The following is a 27,316-nucleotide window of genomic DNA, read 5'->3' as shown; positions in this document are numbered from 1 at the left end:
AAACTTATCAAATACATAATAACTAAACCTTTACAATTATTAGATCATTTATCCATACTAAACTATTCGAACTCTTAATAATATAACTTATTCAATATAAAAATATGAGAAAATGACAAATAGGTCCCTGACCTTTTGTTCCGCGGACATTTTCGTCCCTGATCATTGAAAAATACTTTTAAATTCCTGACCTTCACAAAACTTGGACGGATCAGTCCCTGACGGAGGCATTTGGACGGAGGGACTAATCCGTCCAAGTTTTGTGAAGGTCAAGGACTTAAAAGTATTTTTCAATGGTCAGAGACAAAAATGTCTGCAGAACAAAAGGTTAAGGACCTATTTGTCCTTTTCTCTAAAAATATTATTCTTACACTAAAATTAATCATTAAAATTAATTATTATTATATTTATATATAAATATATATGTAATTTAATATATTACTAATATATATTTATATTTTAATATATATTTTATACTAATAATTATTTTAATTATTAATTTTAATATACGGCGTAACTTAGTCCTATTCAATATTGTGTTTATACGTAATGCTAAAGAAACTTTAGTGCAACCGATGGACATATAGCCTTGAAAAACTAAGAAAATAATGTTAAAAAAACTAAGACGAAGGTGAAGCATAGTGTGTTTAGTTAAAGAAGCGCGCCAATATCTCAAACCCGTCTCTTCTACGTAACTTTCGCATTCTCTCTCTCTCTCTCACACACAACTGCTCATTGCAATCATTCTCAGAAATTCATCACACCCTTCTTCATGCTAATTTCAGAGGTACTTTTGCCAAAATTTCAATCTTTTTTGGTGCTGAATGAAAGATCTTCATCTGGATCATTCTATGGTTTCTAAATCTGTCCCCCAAGCATATCCATTTTTGAGCTTCAAGCATTTTCCTTTTTCCCAAAAGATAAAACAAATTAAAAGAATAAAAATATTTAATGCTTTCTTTGGGGAAAATTTCAATGTTAAGGTATTTTTGGTGATTTTGATGAGAGGCCCAAGTAGAAAGCATGGTGCTTGAGTTTTTTCTTCAGTTGTTCTCTTGCAGTTTCTTTCAGATGGAATGGCAGATCCAGCTAGTTATGGGAATTATGACCGTGATATTGAGCAAGTTAGTTCCAATCTTAGAAAATTTGACTCTGCAGATTATATTTGTTTAATTGAAGGAATTATCATCAACTTTTGTGTCCATATGAACATACATTGAGTTAACAGATATTATGAAAAGATAACTCAAAATATTAGGGCTCTTTCCTTTGATTTTTTTATTGTTCATATGCAATCTTTGTGAATTGGAAGGTATGACTATTGATGGTACTCCACCTACAATTTATTTGATTGCTTGTGTGGCCACTATAGCAGTAGACTTCTTGAACATTTTTCACTGAACATCAAGGTTGCGTTTGGGATGAGGAACATGATGAGACAGATGCAAAAAATGGGAAACAAATGCTCTTCTTTATGAGATGCATATAGAGACAGTTTGTTTCAATCTTGCCATGTCTATCTTCTGTTTCACCAACCATATCTATATACCTCCATATCTGAGTATTTGTGTCTTTAAGACCAACCAAATAGGAGCCCAATATATTACAATTAGTGGATAATGGAACACAAGCAGAATACTGGTACTAAATAAGCAAATGTATAGGGAACACAATCTTTCATTCAAATGGAACGCTATTTAGTTATTTACCATTTTCTTACATAGTTTTTGATTGGGTAATGATTAGATTCACTTCTTAGCTTATCAATGGGAAATATATTAAGTAAAATAGTGATCAATAAAGTAGTTCTTTTTTTATGCAATAAGAATTTGTTGATAGTATTATATTTTCCAATATTGATTATAATGATGAGGTGCCTTAGGTATTAAAAGTTAATTTTCATTTTACATCTTGATGCAGGCACTAATTATTTTAAAAAAGGGCAGCCAATTAGTAAAGTATTGTCGAAAAGGGAAGCCAAAAGTTGTTCCATTTAGGCTCTCAGCAGTAAGTTTCTTTTTTTTTTGTGAAAAGTTTACATGCATGCATATCATATAGTTTGAATTTCACATCTTTGTATAAAAGGTTCATACTTTATGCCATTGACAGGATGAAACAAAGCTGATTTGGCTTTCTCGTGGAAAGGAAAAGAGTCTAAAGTTATCTTCTGTTTCACGCATCGTCCCTGGACAGAGAACAGTATGTGACATGCTTGTTATTTGGATACTATATTTATTTAGGATGCAATTAACCCAAATATATCAATTTTGTAGGCTGTCTTTAGAAGATATTTGCGCCCTGAAAAGGACTACCTGTCATTTTCACTTATTTACAAAAAAGGGGAACGATCACTTGATTTGGTTAGAAAACATAGTAACTTCCATCACATTGATTTCTTGCAGAAAACTTCAACTATATTGATTTTCCTTATTTCATGTTTCTAGATCTGCAAGGACAAAGCTGAGGTGGAGGTATGGTTTGCGGGCCTTAACGCATTAATATCTTCTGGACATAATAGTAAGCGCCCTAGAAGTGAGTTTACAGATGTGAGTTTCAATGGAATTTCTTTGAATGATACTCTAATTCCAATTAATTCCTTTAGTCTCTAATTAATTGGTTTCTTATATATGATAATTCTATTGGTTATCTAAAATTTAAGTTTTTGGAGAAATGAATTAACCATCTTTCCTTAATTTCATTTGCAGGATTGTTCTGACTTTGCTCATAATGAACGTCCTTTTGGAGTGGCATTAGAGTTTGCTTCAACCATCGCCCGTGGCAGGTTTTCTGTGGATTCATCTTCTCATGAGTCTTCATTGGATTCAGCTGGATCAGATGTGGCACCAGAAGCTTCAAATATGCCACTGAGGACAAGTGGAGGAGATGGTTCTTCTCGTATCAGTGTGTCAAGTGTTGGCTGTGCAAGTAGTGTATTGTCCGGACAAGACGACATAGAATCTCTCGGAGATGTCTTCATATGGGGAAGAATTTGGGCACATGGAGCCTCACACGATGGGTTTGGGAGTCAGGTCCTTTCGACAAAGAATGTGCTAACTCCTAAGTCATTAGAGTCTAATATTGTTATTGATGTCCATCAGATCGGGTGTGGTGTACATCACATTGCTCTCATTACAAGGCAAGGAGAGGTGTTTACATGGGGAGATGACTCTGGAGGGAGACTTGGTCATGGGCTTCATAAAAATCGTGGGAGACTGCAACTCGTGGAGTCTTTAGCTGTTACTAGTGTAGGTTTTGTTGCATGTGGTGAATACCATACTTGTGCTCTGTCTACACATGGTGATATATTTACTTGGGGTGATGACATACATAATGCAGGACTTCTTGGGCATGGCACTGAAGTGAGCCATTGGATACCAAAGAAGATTGGAGGACCTTTAGATGGACTTCTCGTTGTATCTGTAGCATGTGGCACATGGCATTCAGCATTGGTTACCTCCATTGGAAAACTGTTTACCTTTGGTGATGGAAAATTCGGTGTCTTGGGCCATGGAGATCGAGATAGTGTATCATATCCGAAGGAGGTGCGCCTAATGTGTGGACAAAGGGCAATCAAAGTTGCATGTGGAGTATGGCACACTGCAGCAATTATAGAGGTTGTTGATCATTGTGGTACAAATGCATCTTCATCTAGGAAGCTTTTCACATGGGGCGATGGCGACCAATATCGTCTTGGCCATGCTAGCAAGGATACCTATCTTCAACCAACTTGTGTCTCTGCACTGAGTGACTATAGTTTTCATCAGGTAGCATGTGGGACCACTATGACTGTTGCCCTCACTGCCTCTGGTCAGGTCTTTACTATGGGAGAAACTAAATATGGTCAACTAGGAAATCCAATGTCCAATGGAAGAACACCAAGTCTGGTCAAAGATAATTTAGTAGGCGAGGTTGTAGAGGAAATATCATGTGGTTCACATCATGTTGCTGTGGTGACTTCAAAAGGTGAACTATATACATGGGGCAGAGGTGCCAATGGAAGATTGGGACATGGAGACACAGATGACCATAACACACCAATTTTGGTTGAAGCTTTTAGAGACAGACACGTAAAGCATGTTTCGTGTGGTTCAAGCTTTACATTTTGTGTATGCATACATAAGTGGATTTCTGGAGCTGACCAATCACTTTGCTCTGGTTGCCGGCAACCATTTGGTTTTACAAGAAAAAGGCATAATTGTTATAATTGTGGATTGGTGTATTGCCATCCTTGTAGCTCCAAAAAGTCAATAAGAGCAGCATTGGCTCCAACACCTAGCAAACCACATCGTGTGTGTGATTCTTGTTATTCCAAGCTTAAAGTTCATGAGACTAGCAGTGCTTCTTCCACTTATAATAAGGATGTTACTCGTGCTCATAGAAAGGAAAGATTTGATACAAGAGAGGCAAAGAATGCGAAAATTCTCTCATCTCGCAGCACCGATCCTGTAAAATACTTTGAGACATTGACGGGTAAGAATATAACTTTGCATGACTTTTCTTCCACAGTCCGAGTTGCTCAAGCTCCTTTGCGTATTCCAATGGATGATGTGTTTCCAAGTTCATCTAGTGTCATGCAGAATGCTTCTGTTCCCATTACACAATCAAGTCAACCTCCAACTCCACCTACACCAAGTAATTTAAGACCTCCATCACCGTATGCAAGGAGACCAAGTCCACCACGTTCTACTTCCCCCGGATTTTCAAGAAGCCTCATTGATAGTTTAAAGAAGACAAATGATCTTTTGAATCAAGAAGTCTCTAAATTAAAAAACCAAGTAAATTTTAGTCTTAACATGCTTTAGGTTTAGTTCTTAATCCTCATATCAACATGTCTTGTTGATTAATTATTTCTTATGAATGTTTATTTTCTGGATAAAGAATCAAAATTTGAAGCAGAAGAGTGACATGCAAGATATCAAGATTCGGGAACTTGAGAAAAAGATTGAGGAATCTACCTCATTGATTAAAGAGGAATCATCTAAGCATAGAATACTGAAGGAATATCTCCAGTGCATGACAGATCAGGTACCTCTATTGAACATTGTTAAAGCATTACTTATCAAGATTGGCATAAAATTGAAATGAAAAATCATACAATTGGCAAGAAAATATGTCTGTGTAGTTTAAGAATCAAATCCCATTGATGAACCTGTTAATCCCATTGATGAAAATATGTGTGTAGTTCTCAAATCCCTTACTCTCAATGACGATTCTTTTATCTTCAGATTTTCTCATCTTTGTGGATAAAGAATGAAAATTATTCTCCTTTGTTGATATTGTGGTTTTAGATAAGTAAGTCAGAAAGAGAAGACAAAATAGGGATTGATCAAACATGCGTCCAATAATAAATTACTAGATTTTGGTGCATGTGTTGGATGAGACAAATATTTTTGGAGGTCCATGAAAGCGTTTTGTTATTCTAACACCATAAGAGTTAAGAAAACATTAATTGATCAAACACAGTTAAGTTAGTTATCTTTATTCTTTATGAAGAGCTAAATTTTGAACAGGAACTTCTGTGAATTAAAAGAAATAAAAGTTTTCAAAGTTCAAACAATTGAAATATGTTGAAGGATCTTTTGATTTGGTGACCTTTGGCAGCTAATTGAGTCGGTTAATTAAATAGTATAAAGTAAAAACTTTGTTTTTAATCTTCGAATATAATAAATATCCAATTTTTACTCCGACAAAAGTTTCAAATGACAAATATGATGGTTTCAGTGGCTAAGAGAAGGGGGGTTGAATCTTAGCCCCCTTTTAGCTTAGTAACACTTGCTGGCCTTTGAACTCCTGAGCAATAGAAACAGAATTGGAGTAGAGAAGAGAGAAAATTACACCCAGATATATCCTGGTTTAGCTGCTAAGTGCAGTGCAGCCTACATCCAGTCTCCATACAAACATAATGGAATTTCACTATAATCTTCCTGATTACAATTTGTAAAGTGCTAACCCAACTTACAAGGGGATTCCCACAGAATCATGAAACACAACATAGATGAACAAAGGAACTCTAAGGACATCTATGGCTTTTTTCTTTTAATTTTGCGCTTTCTGCCTTTTTCCGCTCTATGACTTTTTCATACAAACCTCACTGTTTGCCTTTTTTCCATGAGACTCAAGACATGACAAAATTAAACAGAAAAATACTAAACAGAATACATTGAAGGAGAAGAAAAACTGCTAGCTTAGGTAACTCTGAGACTTCTGTGCCTTGCACTCTCAAATCTTACTCCTTGCTCCAAACAGTGGCTGTTCTCCCTTTTTATAGAAGAGAGAAGCCTTCACACTTGAAGCCAAAACCCAAGTCAACTTCTTCTTCTTCAAGAAACAGAACTGGTTCGGCCACACAGAGAGAGAAGAGATAATCATGCAAAACCCAAAATGCAATTACCTCTAGTCCTTCCTTGGTCATCACTCTTCATCAATCTGAGCTCTCCATCCTTGGCTTGATCTCCAAGATGGATTTCTGGCCCTTGATGCTTCATGATGATGATGATGACTTCATCTGCTTCAATCTCTGCCTCTACCATCACTTCGCCACTCTAGCTACTTCCTGTGGTGGTTGAGCAGAATCAAAGACAAGCCATGCCTCCAAGAGTCTCTTCCTTGCTGGCTGAATCTTCTTCCTTCTTTTTGAGCATGAAGAGCTCGAGATTACTTCACCAAATCTAACCATATTTGGTGAAAATCTCAGCCATAACACTTTTATTTTGTTATGTTTTCTTGCCATCATTGTGATGGTCTTGTAGCTTGCCCTTTCTTCAATTTGGTAGCTAAGTTTTGCTTTCATGGTTTCCTGTGTAATAACCGAAGAAGAGAAGCAAAGATGAGAAAGAGGAGAGAGAAATTTGAACATTAGCTAATGGATAATGATAAAGTGAAATTAAAGTCCAACTTCCCTTGTATAAGGTAGCGTGTAGAGTTACTGAACCCATCAAATCAATTTCTCTCTCTCACATTTATGTTTTCAATGCTAGCAAATTAAATTTGAAATCCATCCAAAGTAAAGAAATGGGATCTGTGGGAAAGCACGAGGCAAATGATAACATTTGCTTTCTGATGGATATTGGATCAAGCATTGGTTCTTATAGCATCAAAATTAATTTGGGCTTGTAGCAATAATAGCTTCAATTTGGCCCAAATAAAACACAACATTGTTTCAGCCACTATGATCACAATTAGATTAATATCAAGGCTGAGTGTTCATAGGCATATTGGGCTTGCACCAGAATTTCATTTTCAGCCCAATATTAAAAACCTGGAACAAAATTATTAATCAATATATATTAAATGAAAATCAGATTAATAATTTTGTAATTAATTATTTTAATAATATTTAGTCATCACAAATATTAATTTAGAGTTTTCCAAACTCATCAAAATCAATTTCTTAAGACTTAAAAATCTTTAGTCCCTCTATACAAATAAGTACATTTAAAAATTTTCAATACTTTTATAAGGAGGGACCGACTAACATGCCACTTTTTAAATGGTGAAAAAATGTGGGAACTTTGAAATACCAATGGACTAATTTGTCCTATGAATTTGTTAGAGACCAAAATGGATATTTAGTTATTTACTCTCGATATTACAAATATGGAATCTTGTACGTACCCACTAGCAAAAGTGTTTTACTCTCACATCTACTTTTAATAGCATGTCATTTAAAAATGATTGATATTGGTGATTATGATTTCTAGCATGTCATTTAAAAAGTGTTTTACTCTCACATCTACATTTGTTTTCTTTTATTTATTTGTTTATCTATCTATTTGTGGGTTTCAGTTGAGGGAAGTGACTGAGAACTTGCCACCAGTTCCTGACTATGAATCTTTAATAACCTTGCATACTCATGCTGAGACATTTCTTAAAGAAAATATGGAATTCAAATCCTTATTTGCATCAACGTTGGAATCAAAGTCACAAAGTGCAAATGATATACATGGCGCAGACAATGACTCTCGTAAACAGCCAGAACAAAAAATGGAAGAAACCGTTGATGCTGCTGAAGCTGGTTCATCTATGAATGGAGGAAATGCTCTTCAAGAAAGCAATGAGTCATCTTTGTTGAGTCCAAATAAGCCAAGATCATCTAATCCTCACAGACCCGGGAATGAGAAACAAGAAGAAATAGTGACCATCGAACAATTTGAACGTGGTGTTTATGTAACATTTGTAGAATTACCTTCTGGTGGAAAAGTTTTTAAACGAATTAGATTCAGGTACTGGTCACTTGCTAATACAATAAATTCTCAGATGATATTTCATATTCCATCTGAAATTTACTAATGATTCAATCTTTGAAAATTCATGCTTCTCAATATGGGGATGTGCATTGCATGTGACTAAAGCATTGTAAGGATATGATTTCATCTATTCTTGTTTTCTTTTTTTTCTTCTCGGTGCAGTAAGCGCAAATTTGACGAGACTCAAGCAGCAGAATGGTGGAACCAAAACAAAGATAGGGTGCTTATGAAATATAGTCCAGAATCTGTACAGGATGCAGCTACTGGCTCATCTATTAGCCCTACCAGAAGTTGAATTCATGTTGAGGCATAACCTTCCTCTTAGGGTGTGTAGTTGGGGGCAAAAAAATGGGGCATATGAAGTTCTTCCATAGAATTTTCACCCCAATGATATAGATTAGAAGCATAATCAATTTACCAAGTGTATAGATCAGTATTAGGAAAAGTAGTTCAAAATTACAATACTCTGGATATGACCTGTAACAGAGGATAGAATGGTAGGAATAACAAAAAGGTTTAGTTATAGCAAGATTTTGATGTTAACTTGCTTTAGATTATGGAGCTCTGATAAGTTTTTTTTTTTTTTTCTTTCTTTTTGAGCCATCACATGAGACAGCTCTTAATTTTGGTATTGTACATCTCTACATGTGTAACTTTAACTCCTTTAACATGTCTAGAGAAGCAAGAAATGCATGAATGACGGATAATGTTACAAGCTCAGTTACATTTCTATAGATGGTCAGTCAAGCTTCTTGCTTCATTGATGTTTTGACTACCTTTGACTAAAAATAATTTGATTATATATATTTGTTAAAGTTAAACTTCTGTTAATTCGTTCTATTAAAATTTTTTGTTATATGCACTTGAGTAGAATACATAACTACTCCTAAAATGAACAAAGTTATAGATTTCTCACCAAAAACAGCAAGACTCTAAAAAGTGTTAAACCTAAACAAATTGATATGTTATTAATGACGAGGATGTTCCAATTTTGCCTGCATAAAGAAAAGGACGAGATTAATATCGGACTAAAATTGAGCTTAACGGGATCCAATGGACTATTTGTAATGAGTTATTGAGTTACTAAATGAACATCCCTTATACTATCTAGAATAACCATCTGAGTACTAGGATAATAAATGAACATTTCCCATACTATCTAGAATAACCATCTGAGTACTAGGGATAATAAACATCTTCCCAAAAGCTTAAACCGATTTTGGGGTTTACCAAGGATCAAACTCTTGACCTTTCGAATTTAGAGTTCTAATACCATGTCATGATACCATTCATTCCAAAAGCTTCAGCTGATGGGAAAATGTAACACTAATGATTATATCTCTAATACTCCCTAAACCTCCATTGTACATATTGTACAAATATTTTATTGGATCCTCATACTTTCCCTTATTTTAAAGAAGTTTTGTTGATTATAATTGCACAAATTTTTTCAAGTCTAATATTTTCCTCTTAGAGTAAATCCCAATAGTGGTCTTTAAGATTCACGCAACTACTCAATTTAGTCTTTGAGGTTCTAATTTTCTCATAGTGATCCTCCACATTCAGTTCCAGACACCATAGTAGTCCCTATGATGGAGTACTATGTGGTTATTCTATTTCACGGTTATTTCCAGGGATCTTAGACCCACAAACGGGACAATCTCGAAGACAGTGCATTCTCATTCTCATTATCCCCTAAAGACTTAAATCGTTTCAAGTCATTATCCTTCCCCAACTGAATTCCAGAACTGCTATTATCAGACCAAATAATCAATTCATCATTCACCATAAAGTTAAAAATGCAGAGGCAAACTGAATTTAAGGACATGTTAAATTGTGAGATGCTACTTGTCTTGGGAGTTCAAAGTTCAAACAGTTGGTGGGCATTAATAGTTGATATTAGAAAGATAAAGAAATGGAAAAGTGAAGTTATAGGATGGTATGCCTGGTTAGGAGGAAGGGTTAGGGAGAGAATGGAATGGCGATTGGAAGGAAGCGACGCCGTTTTCCGATCAAACGAACCAAGCTTTCTCTTCCAGTCAGCATCTTAATTCGCCACTAAATTACAACAACATCATGATTAAAGGTGAACAAAGCGCGCCGAAGAGTTTCAACTTTCAACCTTTCGGGAACCGAATGAAATGAAAACCCTCACATTTTCCAGCAATGAAATATATGTGTAAAGTGGTTGTCCTATAATTTTTTCAAATTCATGAATGTTGCCTGATTCAAGAAAAAGAAAAGTAAGAAGAAGAGGAACACAATTCAGACAATTAGAGATGAATTAGAATTTTATAATGGAAAAGGGATTAAATTGGATACCATTACAATCTTGCCACATCATCTAGCGATTAGTTACCTCCAGCAGTCACATTAACATTCCGTCAACTGAGTTAGCATCCAAAATAATCTATAGTGTCTAAAACTGAATGTGGAGGACCACTGTTAAAAAATTAAAACTTGGAAGACCAAATTAAATAATTACGTGAATATCAGAAACCACTATAAAAATTTACCCGCATCATCCAATTTTCAAATGAAAATTTTCTCATACAATTCTTTTATTATGTCTGATTTGTAGTTAAAAAGGAATAAGCTTAAAACAGCCAAGAAAGCATGGAAGAACATAACTAACACATTTCGATTCAAAATCTGCAAACTAAAATTCCCAAACCCATCAAAAACCACCGTTCAACACCTCATTTCAACCTTTCATATTCCCTTACTCATCTCAAACTTATCATAACCTCTAAAAAGCGTTTCCTTCGCCACTCTCTCACGACTCCTTGGATCCCACTCACTCTTTTATTATTATTTGTACTTCCCATCACTACGACCACCATGTTCAACGCAAGAACTTCACGGCTGTACACATAGATTTCCTCTCCGCCAACGAGGCTTCTCATGTGTCTGGTGTAATAACAAAATAAATAATAATAACTTAAATTAAACTAGAAAAGAAGAAAAATAAATAAAACTTAGCTTATGGAGATTATTCCACTTCATTTTTTTCTTCATACTTATCACATACTCATCACCGTCTCCTTTTAATTCTCATTTCCTTCTTCTCTCCCTCTTTTCGTTTTGGTTAAAGATTTGTTTTTTATTCTCTTAAGATGTTTGCAGTACATTATATCTACGTCCTACTTATCTAGCTGATAGTAGTGCACGGCATCTGGTAGTATTTTTCTTTACATTATTAAATATACTTGATAATAAAAAAAATTAAATAAAAATAGTCATAATTTATTTTATTTAATATTTATTAATTGTTGTGATAATTAATAAATATTAAATGAGATAAATTTTTATTGTTTTTTTATTCTCTTAAATAAGACAAATAATGGTGATATATAATGGTGATAGAGATATTGAACAATGTTACCTGATTAATTGTACTAACAAAAAAGAAATTAAATATAAAATAATCACAATATTAAGCTAAAAGATTACGTGTTGGTTTAGATTGACTTTTTTGACTGAAAAAATACTTTGTTTTCAAATAAAATATTTTTATTTAATTTAAAACTAGTTTGCATAAGTCTTTTTAAAAAAATATATTTTTATTAAAAATAAATTATTTATCTTTTTAGCGTCGACCATACTATACCTCACTCCTCAATTTGAATTCAAATCTTTTTTTTTTTAAGATTCTCTCTACATGTATCATTTCCATGCTCTTGTCCCCTATCATATCTTTTACCTTTCCTGTGATTTTCTCTCATTCTCCATAACCAACCGCAAAATCAAATTTTAAATCCCCATAACCACCACCATAACTCCACATTCACTCCTCTCTCCCATATCTATTCGTCTTTCCTTACTCCATCATACCCCTCCAACATTACTTTCTTTTCTTCCCTTTCTTCTTCTCTATACACAACTTCACCTCTCCCTCTCTCCATTTCTCACTTTTTCTTCTTTCCAACCGTGCCTTCCTCTCTCCTTCCTCAAGTTTCTTTTGTTTGGAAACGAGCAAACTTTTAAATTTGGTGTTCTCGTGCCGCTCGTTTTCTATTTGTTTTATCAATGGAACCAAAGGGAGTTGAATCATCCTCAAGTAAGAAGAAGGAAAAGGCTCCTCAAACCGAAAACTTTGACTCAAAAAGGTTCTCATCTAAGATACACGAAAAATACTTATTTCAGATCATACGCAAGAAGACAGTAATTCCGGAGGTAAAATTTGACCTCAAATCAGATGAATATCCAAAAATTCGGAGAGAGATAGAAAGAAGAGGTTGGAGAGTGCTCTGTAATCCACACATGGAGGTGGACTAGCTGAAGGTCCAAGAATTTTATGGCAATACAAGGATCTTGCTTGAGAGGTGAACGACAAGAATTACCGTACATATGTGAGAGAAAAGGTCCTTGATTTTGACCCAATGAGCGTAAGGAGAGCCTCCAAATACCACCTCCAACACCGGTGGAGCAAGACTATGATAAGAGGATGGATAAGGATAGGAGGTATGACAAAGTGCTTGCGGATATTTGTCTCCCCGGTGCACAATAGAAAGTGGGAGCAAATGACTACCCGAATCAACTAAGGCGAAGTGACCTCAAGCCAGTTGCTAGAGGATGGTTGAAGTTCATCTAATGCTCCATCATTCCAACAAGCAACCGCTCCGAGTGCACTACTGACAGAGCCATCATGATCCATTGCATCATGATAGGACAAGAGGTGGCAGTGGAGGACATCATTCCACAGCAGATTTATCATATAGCCTCCAATACCAACACACATGCCAAGTTGGCTTTTCCTCACCTCATCTATAGGCTTTGTGAGGCTGCTGGGGTCCGTATTGAGAATGACCTTCCTATCCCAATTGAGCGGCCTATCTCAAGGAAGATCATGGAGCATGCAAGGGGATATGCAAGAGTCCCAAGGGTTTCGAAAGGAGGACAAGCCGAGGAAGAAGCTCGGCAAGCACCTCCACAACCTTTTGTGCTCAAGAGCGTTACTTCCCACCTCAGGAGTACTGGCAGCAGTTGACCTCATCCCTTGAGCAAATGAGGGTCACTCAAGATAGCCACGATGTCCTCCTCCATCAGATTGTGGCTGAGCAAGAGAGTTAGCGCCACGAGCTTCGCCAAGTAAGGCAAGACATAGGGCGTCTGAGAGGACCTTATGGAGCACAGCCTGAGGAGGGAGATGGCCACCGACATGATTGAGGTGGTTGAGTTCTTTTCATCTTATTTCTATTTTTGTTTCCTTATGATATTTTCTATTTCCTGTTTTCTAGTTCTATTGTTAATGCATGGCTTTTAGTTTCTATTTCCTTTAGTTTTAGGTTGTTTTAGTTTATGTTTTTAATTTCAAATGGTGTCTTATGTATCATCCTCAAGTAGTAGTTAAAAAGAAAAATAAGTGATGTTTATGATTAAAAGTTGAATTTATTTTATTATTGTCTTGTTACATTGCATGTGGTGGTATATACGTTTTGATTATGTGTGCATTAAGAGCATAAGGTGTGAAGTTCCTTGAACAAGAAAAATATTGACTTTTGAGAACCAAGAATTTAAAGAATTGTTATGAAACCTCCATAACTGAGAAGGAGGTTGATCCTTGAACCACAAGGGATTGAAAAGAAAAAGAAGAAAAGCAAGAAAAAAAAAGAGAAAAGATGGGTTGAAAGAGAAGTCAAAGACTCTGAGCACCATGACTAAGAAAATTGAAAGAAAAATAAGCTTGAAGAGCATCCTAGTCAAGTGCTTATGGTGCTTATGTATCAAGCAAAATCTTGAAAACAAAACATTTAGAGTCATAGCTAGACTCAAGGTGCAAAGTACCCTCCCCAAAAGAAAGTTAAGTTGCAAAGCTCTGAGCATCAATGGTTTAGATCCAAATATGTGTCTGTGGTGTTTCTTGTCCAAGGGCGGCTTGGGTCATTATATTCGAGGGGTGCTTTATCACCTGACAACTTAGAACAACTGGTCCAGAATTGCCGATTGAAAATCCGTTATACAAGCCACCTTGAGACAAAATATTTAGTAGTCCAAAGAGGCTCTGGGCATCGATGTTTGGGTTCAAAATCTTGGCTATATGCTTGTTGGTAGCATGAATCCCCACACCATCGTACTGTTGTACCAGCAAGTGCATTGGGTCGTCCAAGTAATACCTGAGCGAGTCAGGGTCGATCCCACGAGGATTGTGGTTTGAAGCAAGCTATGGTTATCTTGCACGTCTTAGTCAGACAGATCAAAAGGTTGATAGATAAATATTTGTGAGATTATTATAATAGGGTGCTAATACTTTAAAGATAGAGTTGAGGATTGGAATTGCTTTGCTTTTTTGAATCAACTCTGGTAATACTGTCTTCTTTGCATGTGAATGATCTTCTTCTATGGCATGTGATCAACGCCATGGGCCGTGGTCATTGATCTCCTCTGCTACAGATTGAATACCATTGGCCGTGGTCATCCAATCTGACGAAGGGTGAAGCGCTTAGCAGTCCATTCTCTTGGCGATCCTACTCAAAATGCCACAGACAAGGTCGAATCTTCTGAATCAGAGGATGCTGCTTCTTAGGATTCTAGCCTATACCACGGAGACCCTAATCTCCCTGGAAATTGGTTGAACTGGTGTCTCGAGAAGTCCCTAACGAAGTCGTGGATTAGCCATCTGAGAGATGTATAAACATAGCTGTTGACTCGTGCTTTCCAGTCACGTATTCACACGAACCCAAGTAGACGCGGGTGTTTGTCAGGCACGTTCATCTTAATGTGATGAACAGAGCTAATTTTTCAGATCATCCTATTCACCATGATAAAGATCGGATATACATCTTAGAGATAAATCAAACACGGATCGAAGAAGAAACAATAGTACTTTTATTAATTCATAGGACTCAGCAGGGCTCCTCTCCTCAACCTAGGAGGTTTAGAAACTCATACTGAAGTAAAATACAATGTAAAATGTGTATGGTATGCGTGATGATGATCAAAAGTTTTTAATAACATAAATTTAATCCCTTAAATACTAAACAGATGACTAGTAAGGGTAAAATAGTCTATTTAGTGCTAAAATTCACTTCTGGGGCCCACTTGGTGAGTGTTTGAGCTGAGCTTTGATAAGATCCATGTGCTATGAGGTCTCTTGGGTGTGGAACGCCAGCTAGAGGGTCCTCTTTGGGCGTTTGTACATTGATCTCTGCTCTTTGGGTGCTGGATGCCTGGAAGGGGGCAGGAAGCTGGCGTTGGACGCCAGTTTTGGACTTTCTAATCCAAAGTAAAGTATAGACTATTATATATTGTTGGAAAGCTATGGAAGTCAGCTTTTCATATCCATTGAGATCGCTCTATTTGGAATTCTGCAGCTCCAGAAAAGCTCTTCCGAATGCAGGTAGGTCAGATCTGGACAGCATTTGCAGTGCTTTCTCTGTCTTTGAATCAGACTTCTGCTCCAACTCCTCAATTTCAGCCAGAAAATATCTGAAATTGTCCAAAAATAAAAAAAAACTCATAGTAGAATCCAAAAATGTGAATTTAACACTAAAACCTATAAAAACTTAATAAAACTAAATAAAATATACTAAAAACTATATGAAAGTGATGCCAAAAAGGGTATAAAATATCCGCTCATCACAACACCAAAATTAAAATGTTGCTTGTCCCCAAGCAACTAAAAACACAGTAGGATGAAAAATAAAATTAAGATACAAATAAATTTCTAAGTTTCAAACGAAGCTTAGTTACAATTAGATGAGCATGACTTAGTAGCTTTTTGCTTCTGAACAGTTTTGACATCTCACTATCCATTGAAACTCAGAGATGTTGGCATCCTTTGAAACTTAGAATCCAGATGATATTATTGAATTCCTTAGTTAAGCTTATTTTGATTCTTGAACACAGCTTTCAGAGTCTTGGCTGTGACCCTAAGCACCTTGTTTTCCAGTATTACCATCGGATACAATAATGCCACAGACACTTTAACTGGGTGAACCTTTTCAGATTGTGACTCAGCTTTGCTAGAGTCCCAGATAGAGGTGTCCAGAGTTCTTAAGCACACTCTTTTTGCTTTGGACCACGACTTTAACCGCTCAGTCTCAAGCTTTTCACTTAACACCTTCACGCCACAAGCACATGGTTAGGGACAACTTGATTGAGCAGCTTAGGCCAGGATTTTATTCCTTTGGGCCCTCCTCTCCACTGATGCTCAAAGTCTTGGATCCTTTTACCCTTGCCTTTTGGTTTAAAGGGTTATTGGCTTTTTCAATCTGCCCTCCTTTTCTTGCATTTTTGGGCAGTAATGAATTTTTTTGCTTTTTATTTATTTTTTGTTCTTTTCGCCATTTTTTTCTGCATGCATTTAATTTTTTTTTCTTTTGCAACATGCTTTTTCTTTTGCTTTTTGCTGCTTTTTCTTGCTTCAAGAATCAATTTTCAGATTTTTTAGATTATTAATAATATTTTTCCTTTTTCCTTATTCTTTCAAGAGCCGACATTCTAAAATTTCAACTTTAAATATGCATTGTTTAATCATACATTCAGAAAACAAAAGCAAATGACACCACATCAAACTAATTAAACTAATCTTATTTTAAACTTGAAATTCATGTATCTCTCAATTCTTTTTAATAAAATTTTCGTTTAAGCAAGGTGAGAGATATATGGAATATTTTACCGCTTTAAGACATCAATGCAAATGATCATGCAACTAGAACAAGAGAACAGATAAATAAACAGATAGAAAAATAGAAAATAACAGGAAAGAGGTGTAAAGAGAACGAATCCACCTTTAATGGTGGCGTCTAGTGCTCCTCCTTGAGGATCCAATGTGATACTTGATCTCTTCTATGTCATCCATTTGCCTTTGTTGCTCTTCCCTCATAGCCCTTTGGTCTTCCCTTATGACTCTTTGATCTTCTCTGATTTTATTGAGGGTGGTAGCATGCCCTTGATGTTCCATCCTCAATTACTCCATGTTAGTGCTCAATTCTCCAAGTTTGCCATTGATCCCGATAGCTTTGGGGAGGAAAGTACATCCCTTGAGGCATCTCAGGAATCTCATACTGAGGTGGTTGCACAGGCTCTTGTGCATGCTTTCTAGTTTGCTCCATCCTTTTCTTAGTGATGGGCTTGTCCTCCCCAATGGAGACATCTCCATTTATGATAATTCCAGTTGAATTGCATAGATGACAAATGAGGTGTGGGATTGCTAACCTTGCATTGGTGTGAGGCTTCTCAGCTACCTTGTACAGTTCTTGAGGAATCACCTCATGTACTTCCACCTCAGTTCCAATCATGATGCAATGAATCATTATGACTCTGTCAACACTCACTTCTAACCGATTGCTAGTAGGGATGCTGGACCTTTGGATGAATTCCAACCATCCTCTAGCTATGGGCTTTAGGTCAAGCCTTCTTAGTTGAATGGGCTTGGGAATCCTTTTACCACTGTGCTCTTTCCACACAGATGTCAGAGAGTACTTGATCCAATCTCTGATCAAAGTTGACTCTCCTAGTGTAAGGATGAGGATCTCCTTGCATTAGAGGCAAGTTGAACGCCAACCTCACATTTTTCGGGCTGAAATCTAAGATTCTTCCTCGGACCATGGTGATCCAATTCCTTGGATTTGGGTTCACACTAATGTCATGGTTTTTAGTAACCCATGCATTAGCATAAAACTCTTGCACCATGAGAATCCCAACACCCTGAATAGGATTAGTTAGGACTTCCCAACCTCTTCTCCGGATCTCTCTTCGGATTTTCGGATACTCATTCTTCTTGAGCATGAAAGGGACCTCAGGGATCACTTTCTTCTCAGCCACTACTTCATAGAAGTGGTCTTGGTGGGCTTTGGTGATTAATCTCTCCATCTCCCAAGATTCAGAGGGATTGGCTACTGCCTTTTATTTCCTCTTTCTAAAGGAGTCTCCAACCTTGGGTGCCATAAATGGTAATGAAAAGAAAAAAAGCTATGTTTTTCCCACACCAAACTTTAAACTTTGCTCATCCTCGAGAAAAAATAAGGAAAAGAGAAGAATGGAGTAGAAGAAGAAGAAAATAGAAGGATAGAGAGGGAGAGAGAAGGCTCGGCCTTGTGGGTATATGGGTGTATGAGAGGTGTATGTATGAAGGGTTATGGAGAGGGGTATTTATAGGAGTGGGGTAGGTAAGGTTTTGGCCATAAGGTGGGTTTTAGGTGGGAAATTTGATTTTGAAGTGGATGGGAGTAGGTGGGAGTTATGATGGTCATGGGGAAGTGGTATGGATGTGATTGGGCTAGGGTTTATAGGAAAGTGTATATGGGAAAGTGTGAAAGTAGGTGGGAATAAGTGGGGTAGGTGAAAGATGCTGTGGGACTCACAGGTCCTGAGAGGCTAGGGAATTCCAGATTCCTTGCTTCTCTGTATTGGCGTTTGAACGCCCAGGGGCTGTTCCCTGGCTGGCGTTCAACGCCAGCAATGCTGCCCATTAAGGGCATTGAACGCCCAGTAAGGATACCCTGGCTGGCGTTCAACTTTAACACTCCATCCAGAGTGTTCTGTTTTCACTGCTGTGAAATTCTTGTCTTTGTTTTGAATGTTGCATATGATCATGACTCTAAAACCGAAAGAAAAATGAAAATAAATATAGTTGAGCAAGGTTGGGTTGCCTCCCAACAAGCGCTCTTTTAATGTCATTAGCTTGACGGTTAGCTCCTTACAGAGGTGAGTATGGGCTCAGATTTTTACCCCTTGCAGTGAATCTTCTTCATGTCTTCTCATGAATGAGCTCCACATGCTCTAGAGACAGGACACAACTCACTGTATGTGGTAAGACTGCCTTCTTAGTGAAGACAACTCTCATGCCAGGTGAGAGGCCTTCAGTTGGGACTTTCTTGTCCCTCCATCCTTTAGGCACTTTCTTTTTAGTATCTTTGTACTTAGAGCTTGTTGAGGGCTGCCCAACACCAAACTTAGAATTGATGTTTGGGGGCTCTGTAAAGCTCTGCACAGAAAGAGAAGGTTGGAACACTAGGTGTTGCATAGTTATCTCTCTTTTAGAGGGAGAATTAAGATGAAGCATCTTGAATAAGATGTGATCATTCCCTAATTGTAGGGTCAGTTCTCCCTTGGCCACATCAATGATAGCATTGGCTGTGGCTAGGAAAGGTCTTCCAAGGATGACACAGTCATCCTCATCCTCTCCTATGTCCAAGACAATGAAGTTTGAAGGGATGTAGTGGTTTTCAACTTTAACCAAGTCATCCTTGATGAGCGGATAATTTGTACGCTTTTTGGCATTGTTTTTAGTATGTTTTTAGTAGGATCTAGTTACTTTTAGGGATGTTTTCATTAGTTTTTATGTTAAATTCACATTTCTGGACTTTACTATGAGTTTGTGTGTTTTTCTGTGATTTCAGGTATTTTCTGGCTGAAATTGAGGGACTTGAGCAAAAATCAGATTCAGAGGTTGAAGAAGGACTGCTGATGCTGTTGGATTCCGACCTCCCTGCACTCAAAATGGATTTTCTAGAGCTACAGAACTCAAAATGGCGCGCTTCCAATTGCGTTGGAAAGTAGACATCCAGGGCTTTCCAGCAATGTATAGTAGTCCATACTTTGGCCGATTTTAGATGACGTAAAAGGGCGTTGAACGCCAGTTCTACGCTGCTTTCTGGAGTTAAACGCCAGAAACAAGTCACAAACCAGAGTTGAACGCCAGAAATATGTTACAACCTGGCGTTCAACTTCAGAAAGAGCCTCTGCACGTGTAACATTCAAGTTCAGCCCAAGCACACACCAAGTGGGCCCCGGAAGTGGATTTATGCATCAATTACTTACTTCTGTAAACCCTAGTAGCTAGTTTATTATAAATAGGACCTTTTACTATTGTATTAGACATCTTTGGAATCATCCTGGATTGTATTTTTGATCCTGTGATCTTGTTTTGGGGGCTGGCCATTCGGCCATGCCTGAACCTTTCACTTATGTATTTTTAACAGTAGAGTTTCTACACTCCATAGATTAAGGTGTGGAGCTCTGCTGTTCCTCAAAGATTAATGCAAAGTACTACTGTTTTTCTATTCAATTCAACTTGTTCCGCTTCTAAGATATTCATTCGCACTTCAACCTGAATGTGATGAACATGACAATCATCATCATTCCCTATGAACGCGTGCCTGACAACCACTTCCGTTCTACCTTAGATTGAATGAGTATCTCTTGGATCTCTTAATCAGAATCTTCGTGGTATAAGCTAGATTGATGGCGGCATTCATGAGAGTCCGGAAAGTCTAAACCTTGCCTGTGGTATTCTAAGTAGGACTCTGGGATTGAATGACTGTGACGAGCTTCAAACTCGCGAGTGCTGGGCGTAGTGACAGACGCAAAAGGAGGGTGAATCCTATTCCAATATGATCGAGAACCTCAGATGATTAGCCGTGCTGTGACAGAGCATTTGGACCATTTTCACAAGAGGATGGGATGTAGCCATTGACAACGGTGATGCCCTTACATAAAGCCAGCCATGGAAAGGAGTAGGATTGATTGGATGAAGGCAGCAGGAAAGCAGAGGTTCAGAGGAACGAAAGCATCTCTATGCGCTTATCTGAAATTCTCACCAATGATTTACATAAGTATTTCTATCCTTCTTTTATTATTTATTTTCGAGAACTCCATAACTATTTTATATCCGCCTGACTGAGATTTACAAGGTGACCATAGCTTGCTTCAAGCCGACAATCTCCGTGGGATCGACCCTTACTCACGTAAGGTTTATTACTTGGACGATCCAGTGCACTTGTTGGTTAGTTGTATTGAAGTTGTGACAAATTATGAATTGAGATTAGAGCACCAAGTTTTTGGAGCCATTTCTAGAGATCACAATTTCGTGCACCAAGTTTTTGGCGCCGTTGCCGGGGATTGTTTAAGTTTTCGGCAAGCTTTTGGTCCGGTAACATCAGTGCCAAGTTTGATCCGTCAACAACACCAAGTTTTTGGTGCCGTTGCCGGGGATTGTTCGAGTTTGGACAACTGACGGTTCATCTTGTTACTCAGATTAGGTAATTTTCTTTTTGTTTTATTTTCAAAAAAAAAATTTTCAAAAATCTTTCAAAAATTTCTCCTTTGTTTTCGAAAAAAAAATTTTAAAATAAAAATATTTTCAAAAATATATTTTTCTTCAGAATTTTTAAGAATGAATTCTAGTGTTTCATGAAGCATGTGAAGCCTGGTTGGCTGTAAAGCCATGTCTAAATTCATTTGGACTGAGGCTTCCAATTTGTTATCAAAAGCAAGCTAGTTGTTGCTAATCCACCTGCTGCTGTTCCTGATTTACATACTAAAGCTTGGCTGGCTATTAAGCCATGCCTGACCCTTTGATTGGAGCTTTAGTCTAAAAAGCATAAGATTCTTGGAATTCATATTAAAAATTTTGGAATCCTTATTTTTCTTTTTCAAAATGATTTTCGAAAAAAATTAAAAAAAAATACAAAAAAATTATAAAATCATAAAAATAAAAAATATTTTTGTGTTTCTTGTTTGAGTCTTGAGTCATGTTATAAGTTTGGTGTCAATTGCATATTCACCTTGCATTTTTCGAAAATTTTCATACATTCATAGTGTTCTTCATGATCTTCAAGTTGTTCTTGGTAAGTCTTCTTGTTTGATCTTTGCATTTGCATGTTTGGTGTCTTTTCTTGTTTTTCATATGCATTCCTGAATTCTTTATGTCTAAGCATTAAAGAATTCTAAATTTGGTGTCTTGCATGTTTTCTTTGCATTAAAAATTTTTCAAAAATATGTTCTTGATGTTCATCATGATCTTCATAGTGTTCTTGGTGTTCATCTTGACATTCATAGCATTCTTGCATGCATCACATGTTTTGATCTAAAATTCTCATGCATTGCATTATTTTTCTTGTTTTTCTCTCTCATCATAAAAATTCAAAAATAAAAAAAATATCTTTCCCTCTTTTCTCTCATAATTTCGAAAATTAGATTTGACTTTTTCAAAAATTTTTAAAATCTAGTTGTTTTTATGAGTCAAATCAAATTTTCAATTTAAAAATCTCATCTTTTTCAAAACCTTTTTCAAAAATCAAATCTTTTTCATTTTTCCTAGTTATTTTCGAAAATTCCAAAAATATTTTTCAAAAATCTTTTTCTTAATTTTACATCATATTTTCGAAGATAACATCATCAATTAATGTTTTGATTCAAAAATTTCAAGTTTGTTACTTACTTGTTAAGAAAGATTCAAACTTTAATTTCTAGAATCATATTTTATGATTTCTTGTGAATCAAGTCATTAATTGAGATTTTAAAAATCAAATCTTTTTCGAAAACTAATTTCTATCATATGTTTTCAAAAATATCTTCTTATCTTACCTTTTTAAAAAATTTGATTTCAAAATATCTTTTCTAACTTCCTAACTTCTTATCTTTTCAAATTTGTTTCAACCAACTAACTAACTTTTTGTTTGTTTCTTATCTTTTTCAAAACCACCTAACTAACTCTCTCTCTCTCTAATTTTCGAAAATATCTTCCCTCTTTTTCAAAAATTCTTTTTAATTAACTAATTATTTTAATTTTTGATATTTTTTATTTTCAAAAATTACTAACCTTTTTCAAAAACTATTTTTGAAAATCACTAACTCTTTTTCAAAAATTATTTTCGAAAATCCTCCCCCTCTCTCATCTTATTCTATTTATTTATTCATCTACTAACATCTCTTCCTCACATCACTCACCAAATTCGAACCCCCTCTTCTATCTGTGTTTGAATTTTTTCTTCTTCTTTTTCTACTAACAATAAGGAACCTCTTTACTGTGACATAGAGGATTCCTCTTCGTTTCTTTTTCTCTTCTCTTTCTTATGAGCAGGGACAGAGAAAAAGGCATTCTTGTTAAAGCTGATCCAGAACCTGAAAGGACTCTGAAGAGGAAACTAAGAGAAGCTAAATTACAACAATCCAGAGAAAACCTTATTGAAAATTTCGAACAAGTAAAGGAGATGGCAGCCGAACCCAACAACAATAATGCAAGGAGGATGCTTGGTGACTTTACTGCACCTAATTCCAATTTACATGGAAGAAGCATCTCCATCCCTACCATTGGAGCAAACAATTTTGAGCTAAAACCTCAGCTAGTTTCTCTGATGCAGCAGAACTGCAAGTTTCATGGACTTCCATCTGAAGATCCTTTTCAGTTCTTAACTGAATTTTTGCAGATCTGTGATACTGTTAAGACTAATGGAGTAGATCCTGAAGTTTACAGGCTCATGCTTTTTCCTTTTGCTGTAAGAGACAGAGCTAGAGTGTGGTTGGACTCTCAACCCAGAGATAGCTTGAACTCTTGGGATAAGCTGGTCACGGCTTTCTTAGCCAAGTTTTTTCCTCCTCAAAAGCTGAGCAAGCTTAGAGTGGATGTTCAGACCTTCAGACAAAAGGAAGGTGAATCCCTCTATGAAGCTTGGGAAAGATACAAGCAGCTGACCAAAAAGTGTCCTTCTGACATGCTTTCAGAATGGACCATCCTGGATATATTCTATGATGGTTTATCTAAGCTATCAAAGATGTCATTGGATACTTCTGCAGGTGGATCCATTCACTTAAAGAAAACGCCTGCAGAAGCTCAAGAACTCATTGACATGGTTGCTAATAACCAGTTCATGTACACTTCTGAGAGGAATCCTGTGAGTAATGGGACGCCTCAGAAGAAGGGAGTTCTTGAAGTTGATACTCTGAATGCCATATTGGCTCAGAACAAAATATTGACTCAGCAAGTCAATATGATTTCTCAGAGTCTGAATGGAATGCAAGCTGCATCCAACAGTACTCAAGAGGCTTCTTATGAAGAAGAAGCTTATGATCCTGAGAACCCTGCAATAGCAGAGGTAAATTACATGGGTGAACCATATGGAAACACCTATAATCCATCATGGAGAAATCATCCAAATCTCTCATGGAAGGATCAAAGGCCTCAACAAGGCTTTAATAATGGTGGAAGAAACAGGTTTAACAATAATAAACCTTTTCCATCATCCACTCAGCAACATACAGAGAACTCTGAACAAAATACCTCTAATTTAGCAAACTTAGTCTCTGATCTATCCAAGGCCACTGTAAGTTTCATGAATGAAACAAGGTCTTCCATTAGAAATTTGGAAGCACAAGTGGGCCAGCTGAGTAAAAGGATCACTGAAATCCCTCCTAGCACTCTCCAAAGTAATACATAAGAGAATCCAAAAGGAGAGTGCAAGGCCATTGACATAAGCACCATGGCCGAACCTGTAAGGGAAGGAGAGGACGTGAATCCCAAGGAGGAAGACCTCCTGGGACGTCCAGTGATCAATAAGGAGCTTCCCTCTGAGGAACCAAAGGACTCTGAGGCTCATCTAGAGACCGTAGAGATTCCATTGAACCTCCTTATGCCATTCATGAGCTCTGATGAGTATTCCTCTTCTGAAGAGAATGAAGATGTTACTGAAGAGCAAGCTGCCAAGTTCCTTGGTGCAATCATGAAGCTAAATGCCAAATTATTTGGTATTGAGACTTGGGAAGATGAACTTCCCTTGTTCACCAATGAACTAAGTGATCTGGATCAACTGACATTGCCTCAGAAGAAATAGGATCCTGGAAAGTTCATAATACCTTGTACCATAGGCACCATGATCTTTAAGGCTCTGTGTGACCTTGGTTCAGGGATAAACCTCATGCCCCTCTCTGTAATAGAGAAACTGGGAATCTATGGGGTGCATGATGAATGGATTCTTGACGGTTTAGAAATTCACTAATAAAATCTCGTTGTAAAGTATAGTTTCTAAACCAAGCAATAATCCTTTCATACAAAAAGTTGTTTGTCACTAGTACAAACCCCTAAAATTTATAAACCGAAGTATTGGACCTCGGGTCGTTCTCCCTAGGAATTGTAATGAAGTGTCTTGTTATCGGTTGTGAGTTATAATTGGGGTTTTTTAGGATTTTTAGACAAGAATTATAAATGGCAAGAAAAGTAAACTAACGACTATAAAAGGCTCTTGGTAAGGTGTGAGAACTAGAAGTCCTATCCTAGTTATCCTTCTCAATTGTGATGAGAATTGTTCATTGCTACCACTTAGTTAACCCTTACTAAATAAAGGAAAGTCAAGTGGATGAATTGACTTGAGCCACAAGTTCTAGCCAACTCCCAAGGAAAGACTAGCTTTAGTGAACCCCAAACCAATTAGCAATCTCTCCAATTATCAATCAACAAAGGAATTAGATAACTCAAGTGTCACTAATTACTCTACCTCGGCCAAGAGGAACAAAATCTACACTAAAACTAAAAGAGACATTTCAACAAACACATAAAGTGCAATAGAAGAAAACATTATTAAATGCAAGAATTAAAGGAATCTACAACTACAAAAATAAGAGATCAACAATAGAAAAGCAAAGAAGACACATTTATTATGAATTACCTCTAATTGAATTGGAAGAATGTAGAAGGAACAATACTAGATCTACAACAAAATATAAGAACAACATAAAGGAAATTACAACAAAAGAATAGAAGAAGATTGAATGTAGCAACAAAGAATTGAGAGATAGAAGTGGAAAAAAGCAAAGATTAAAACTTAAATCTAAGAACTAAACCTAATCCTAATCCTAATTCTAGAGAGAAGTGAGAGCTTCTCTCTCTAGAAACTAACTCTCACTCCTAAACTAAGCTAAAACTAAACTAATGGTAACTAACTTCTAAAGTATAAAAAAGTATCCCCATTCCCCCTTCAATACTTGGCTTAAATCGCATCAGAAATGAGTTGGATTGGGCCCACAAGGCTTTAGAATTAGCTGGCCACGTTTTGCTTTAAGTGAACCGGGTGGCAGCAACGGCGCGTGCGCGTACTATGCGCGTACGCGTCACCATGCGCGGTTTAACCATAGCAAATCTTATATCGTTTCGAAGCTCCGGATGTTAGCTTTCCAACCCAACTGGAACCGCATCATTTGGATCTCTGTAGCTCAAGTTATGGCCGATTAAGTGCGAAGAGGTCGGGTTGACAGCTTTTGCGTTTCCTTTATTTCTCCATGAGTTCTCCATTTCTACATGCTTTTCCTACATTCCCTTGGTCCAATCCTCGCCTCCTAAATCTAAATCACTTAGCAAACATATCAAGGCATCTAATGGAATCAAGGAGAATTAGATTTAGCTATTTTAAGTCCTAAAAAGCATGTTTTCACTCTTAAGCACAATTAAAGGAGAAGTTATAAAACCATGCTATTTCAATGGATAAATGTGGGTAAAAGGGTATAAAATCCCCTAAATCAAGCACAAGATAAACCCTACAAATGGGGTTTATCAACCTCCCCACACTTAAACCAAGCATGTCCTCATGCTTAAACCAAGAATGAAGTAAGGGTATAAAATTTATTCAATGGAAACTAACTAAATGCAATCTACCTATATGCAACTATCTAAATGAATGCAAGTGCTTGGTCAAAATAAATCAATTCCCAAGAAACATATATGCACAAGGGCTAAGGACTAGCAAGTCTAATCCACAATTGAATTGAGTTATTAAATATTTTTACAAACTTGCATGAAAATTATGATCATAGGTGAAAACATGTAATTGAGCATCAAACCCTCACCGGTAGTGTTTGCACTCTATTCACTCAAGTGTTTAAGGTTGATTCTCTCAATTCTCTCTTAATCATGCTTTATAAGATTTGTTTTTTCTTCTAACAATCAACAAATATTTCATGCATGCATACATATATCATGAGGTCTTTTCATAGGTTGTAATGGGGTTAGGGTCAAGGTAGGATGCATATTTGGTTAAGTGAGCTTGGAATTTGAATCTTTGATAAGCTTAAACTTTCCACTTAACCCATATAATAACCTATACAATTAAATTCTACTGTAACTACCCATTCTACTCACTTTTTCACATACTCATGCATCCCTTTTCATTTCACAACACTTATGCATTGATCTTATTGAGCTTTGCTTTGGGGAATTTTGTCCCCTTTTTATTATTTTTCTTCTTTTTTTTTCCTTTTCTTTCTTTTTCTATTTTTTTCTTTTCTTTTCCATATTGTTTTTCTTTTTTCTTTTGTTCTTTTGTTTTTCTCATTTTTTTTTCTTTCTATATACAAGA

At 36.6% G+C, this 27,316-nt stretch overlaps 1 protein-coding gene and 1 long non-coding RNA gene across 3 annotated transcripts; one reads left to right on the top strand and one right to left on the bottom strand.

Moving 5' to 3' along the window:
• Positions 1-632: 632 nt before the first annotated feature.
• On the top strand, positions 633-9,077 carry LOC112727338 (PH, RCC1 and FYVE domains-containing protein 1-like). 2 transcript variants are annotated; one of them, XM_025777042.3, is made up of 10 exons: positions 633-787; positions 1,062-1,124; positions 1,921-2,007; positions 2,110-2,199; positions 2,274-2,360; positions 2,445-2,546; positions 2,706-4,775; positions 4,879-5,025; positions 7,786-8,222; positions 8,409-9,077. In XM_025777042.3, the coding sequence occupies exons 1-10, from the start codon at positions 773-775 to the stop codon at positions 8,539-8,541; spliced, it is 3,231 nt and encodes a 1,076-aa protein (XP_025632827.1). In that variant the 5' UTR covers positions 633-772; the 3' UTR covers positions 8,542-9,077. The 2 variants fall into 2 exon arrangements, with proteins under 2 accessions (XP_025632827.1, XP_029146549.1); XM_029290716.2 differs by having other exon boundaries at positions 642-787; positions 1,048-1,124.
• Positions 9,078-10,000: 923 nt separating this feature from the next.
• LOC140177023 (uncharacterized) lies at positions 10,001-11,422 on the bottom strand. Its single transcript, XR_011868480.1, has 2 exons — positions 10,569-11,422; positions 10,001-10,469 (listed from the first exon to the last, which is right to left on the bottom strand). It is a non-coding gene; the product is annotated as an uncharacterized lncRNA (long non-coding RNA).
• Between the last annotated feature and the right edge of the window lie 15,894 nt (positions 11,423-27,316).

Source organism: Arachis hypogaea, chromosome 12 (genome assembly GCF_003086295.3).
Source record: "Arachis hypogaea cultivar Tifrunner chromosome 12, arahy.Tifrunner.gnm2.J5K5, whole genome shotgun sequence".
Classification (NCBI taxonomy): Eukaryota; Viridiplantae; Streptophyta; class Magnoliopsida; order Fabales; family Fabaceae; genus Arachis; species Arachis hypogaea.
This window is presented reverse-complemented; position numbering and strand designations above follow the sequence as displayed.

Coding starts and splice junctions, on each gene's coding strand:
- LOC112727338 (XM_025777042.3), top strand. Junction 2,361..2,444: donor GGGAACGATCACTTGATTTG/GTTAGAAAACAT, acceptor TCATGTTTCTAG/ATCTGCAAGGACAAAGCTGA. Junction 2,547..2,705: donor CTAGAAGTGAGTTTACAGAT/GTGAGTTTCAAT, acceptor TTTCATTTGCAG/GATTGTTCTGACTTTGCTCA.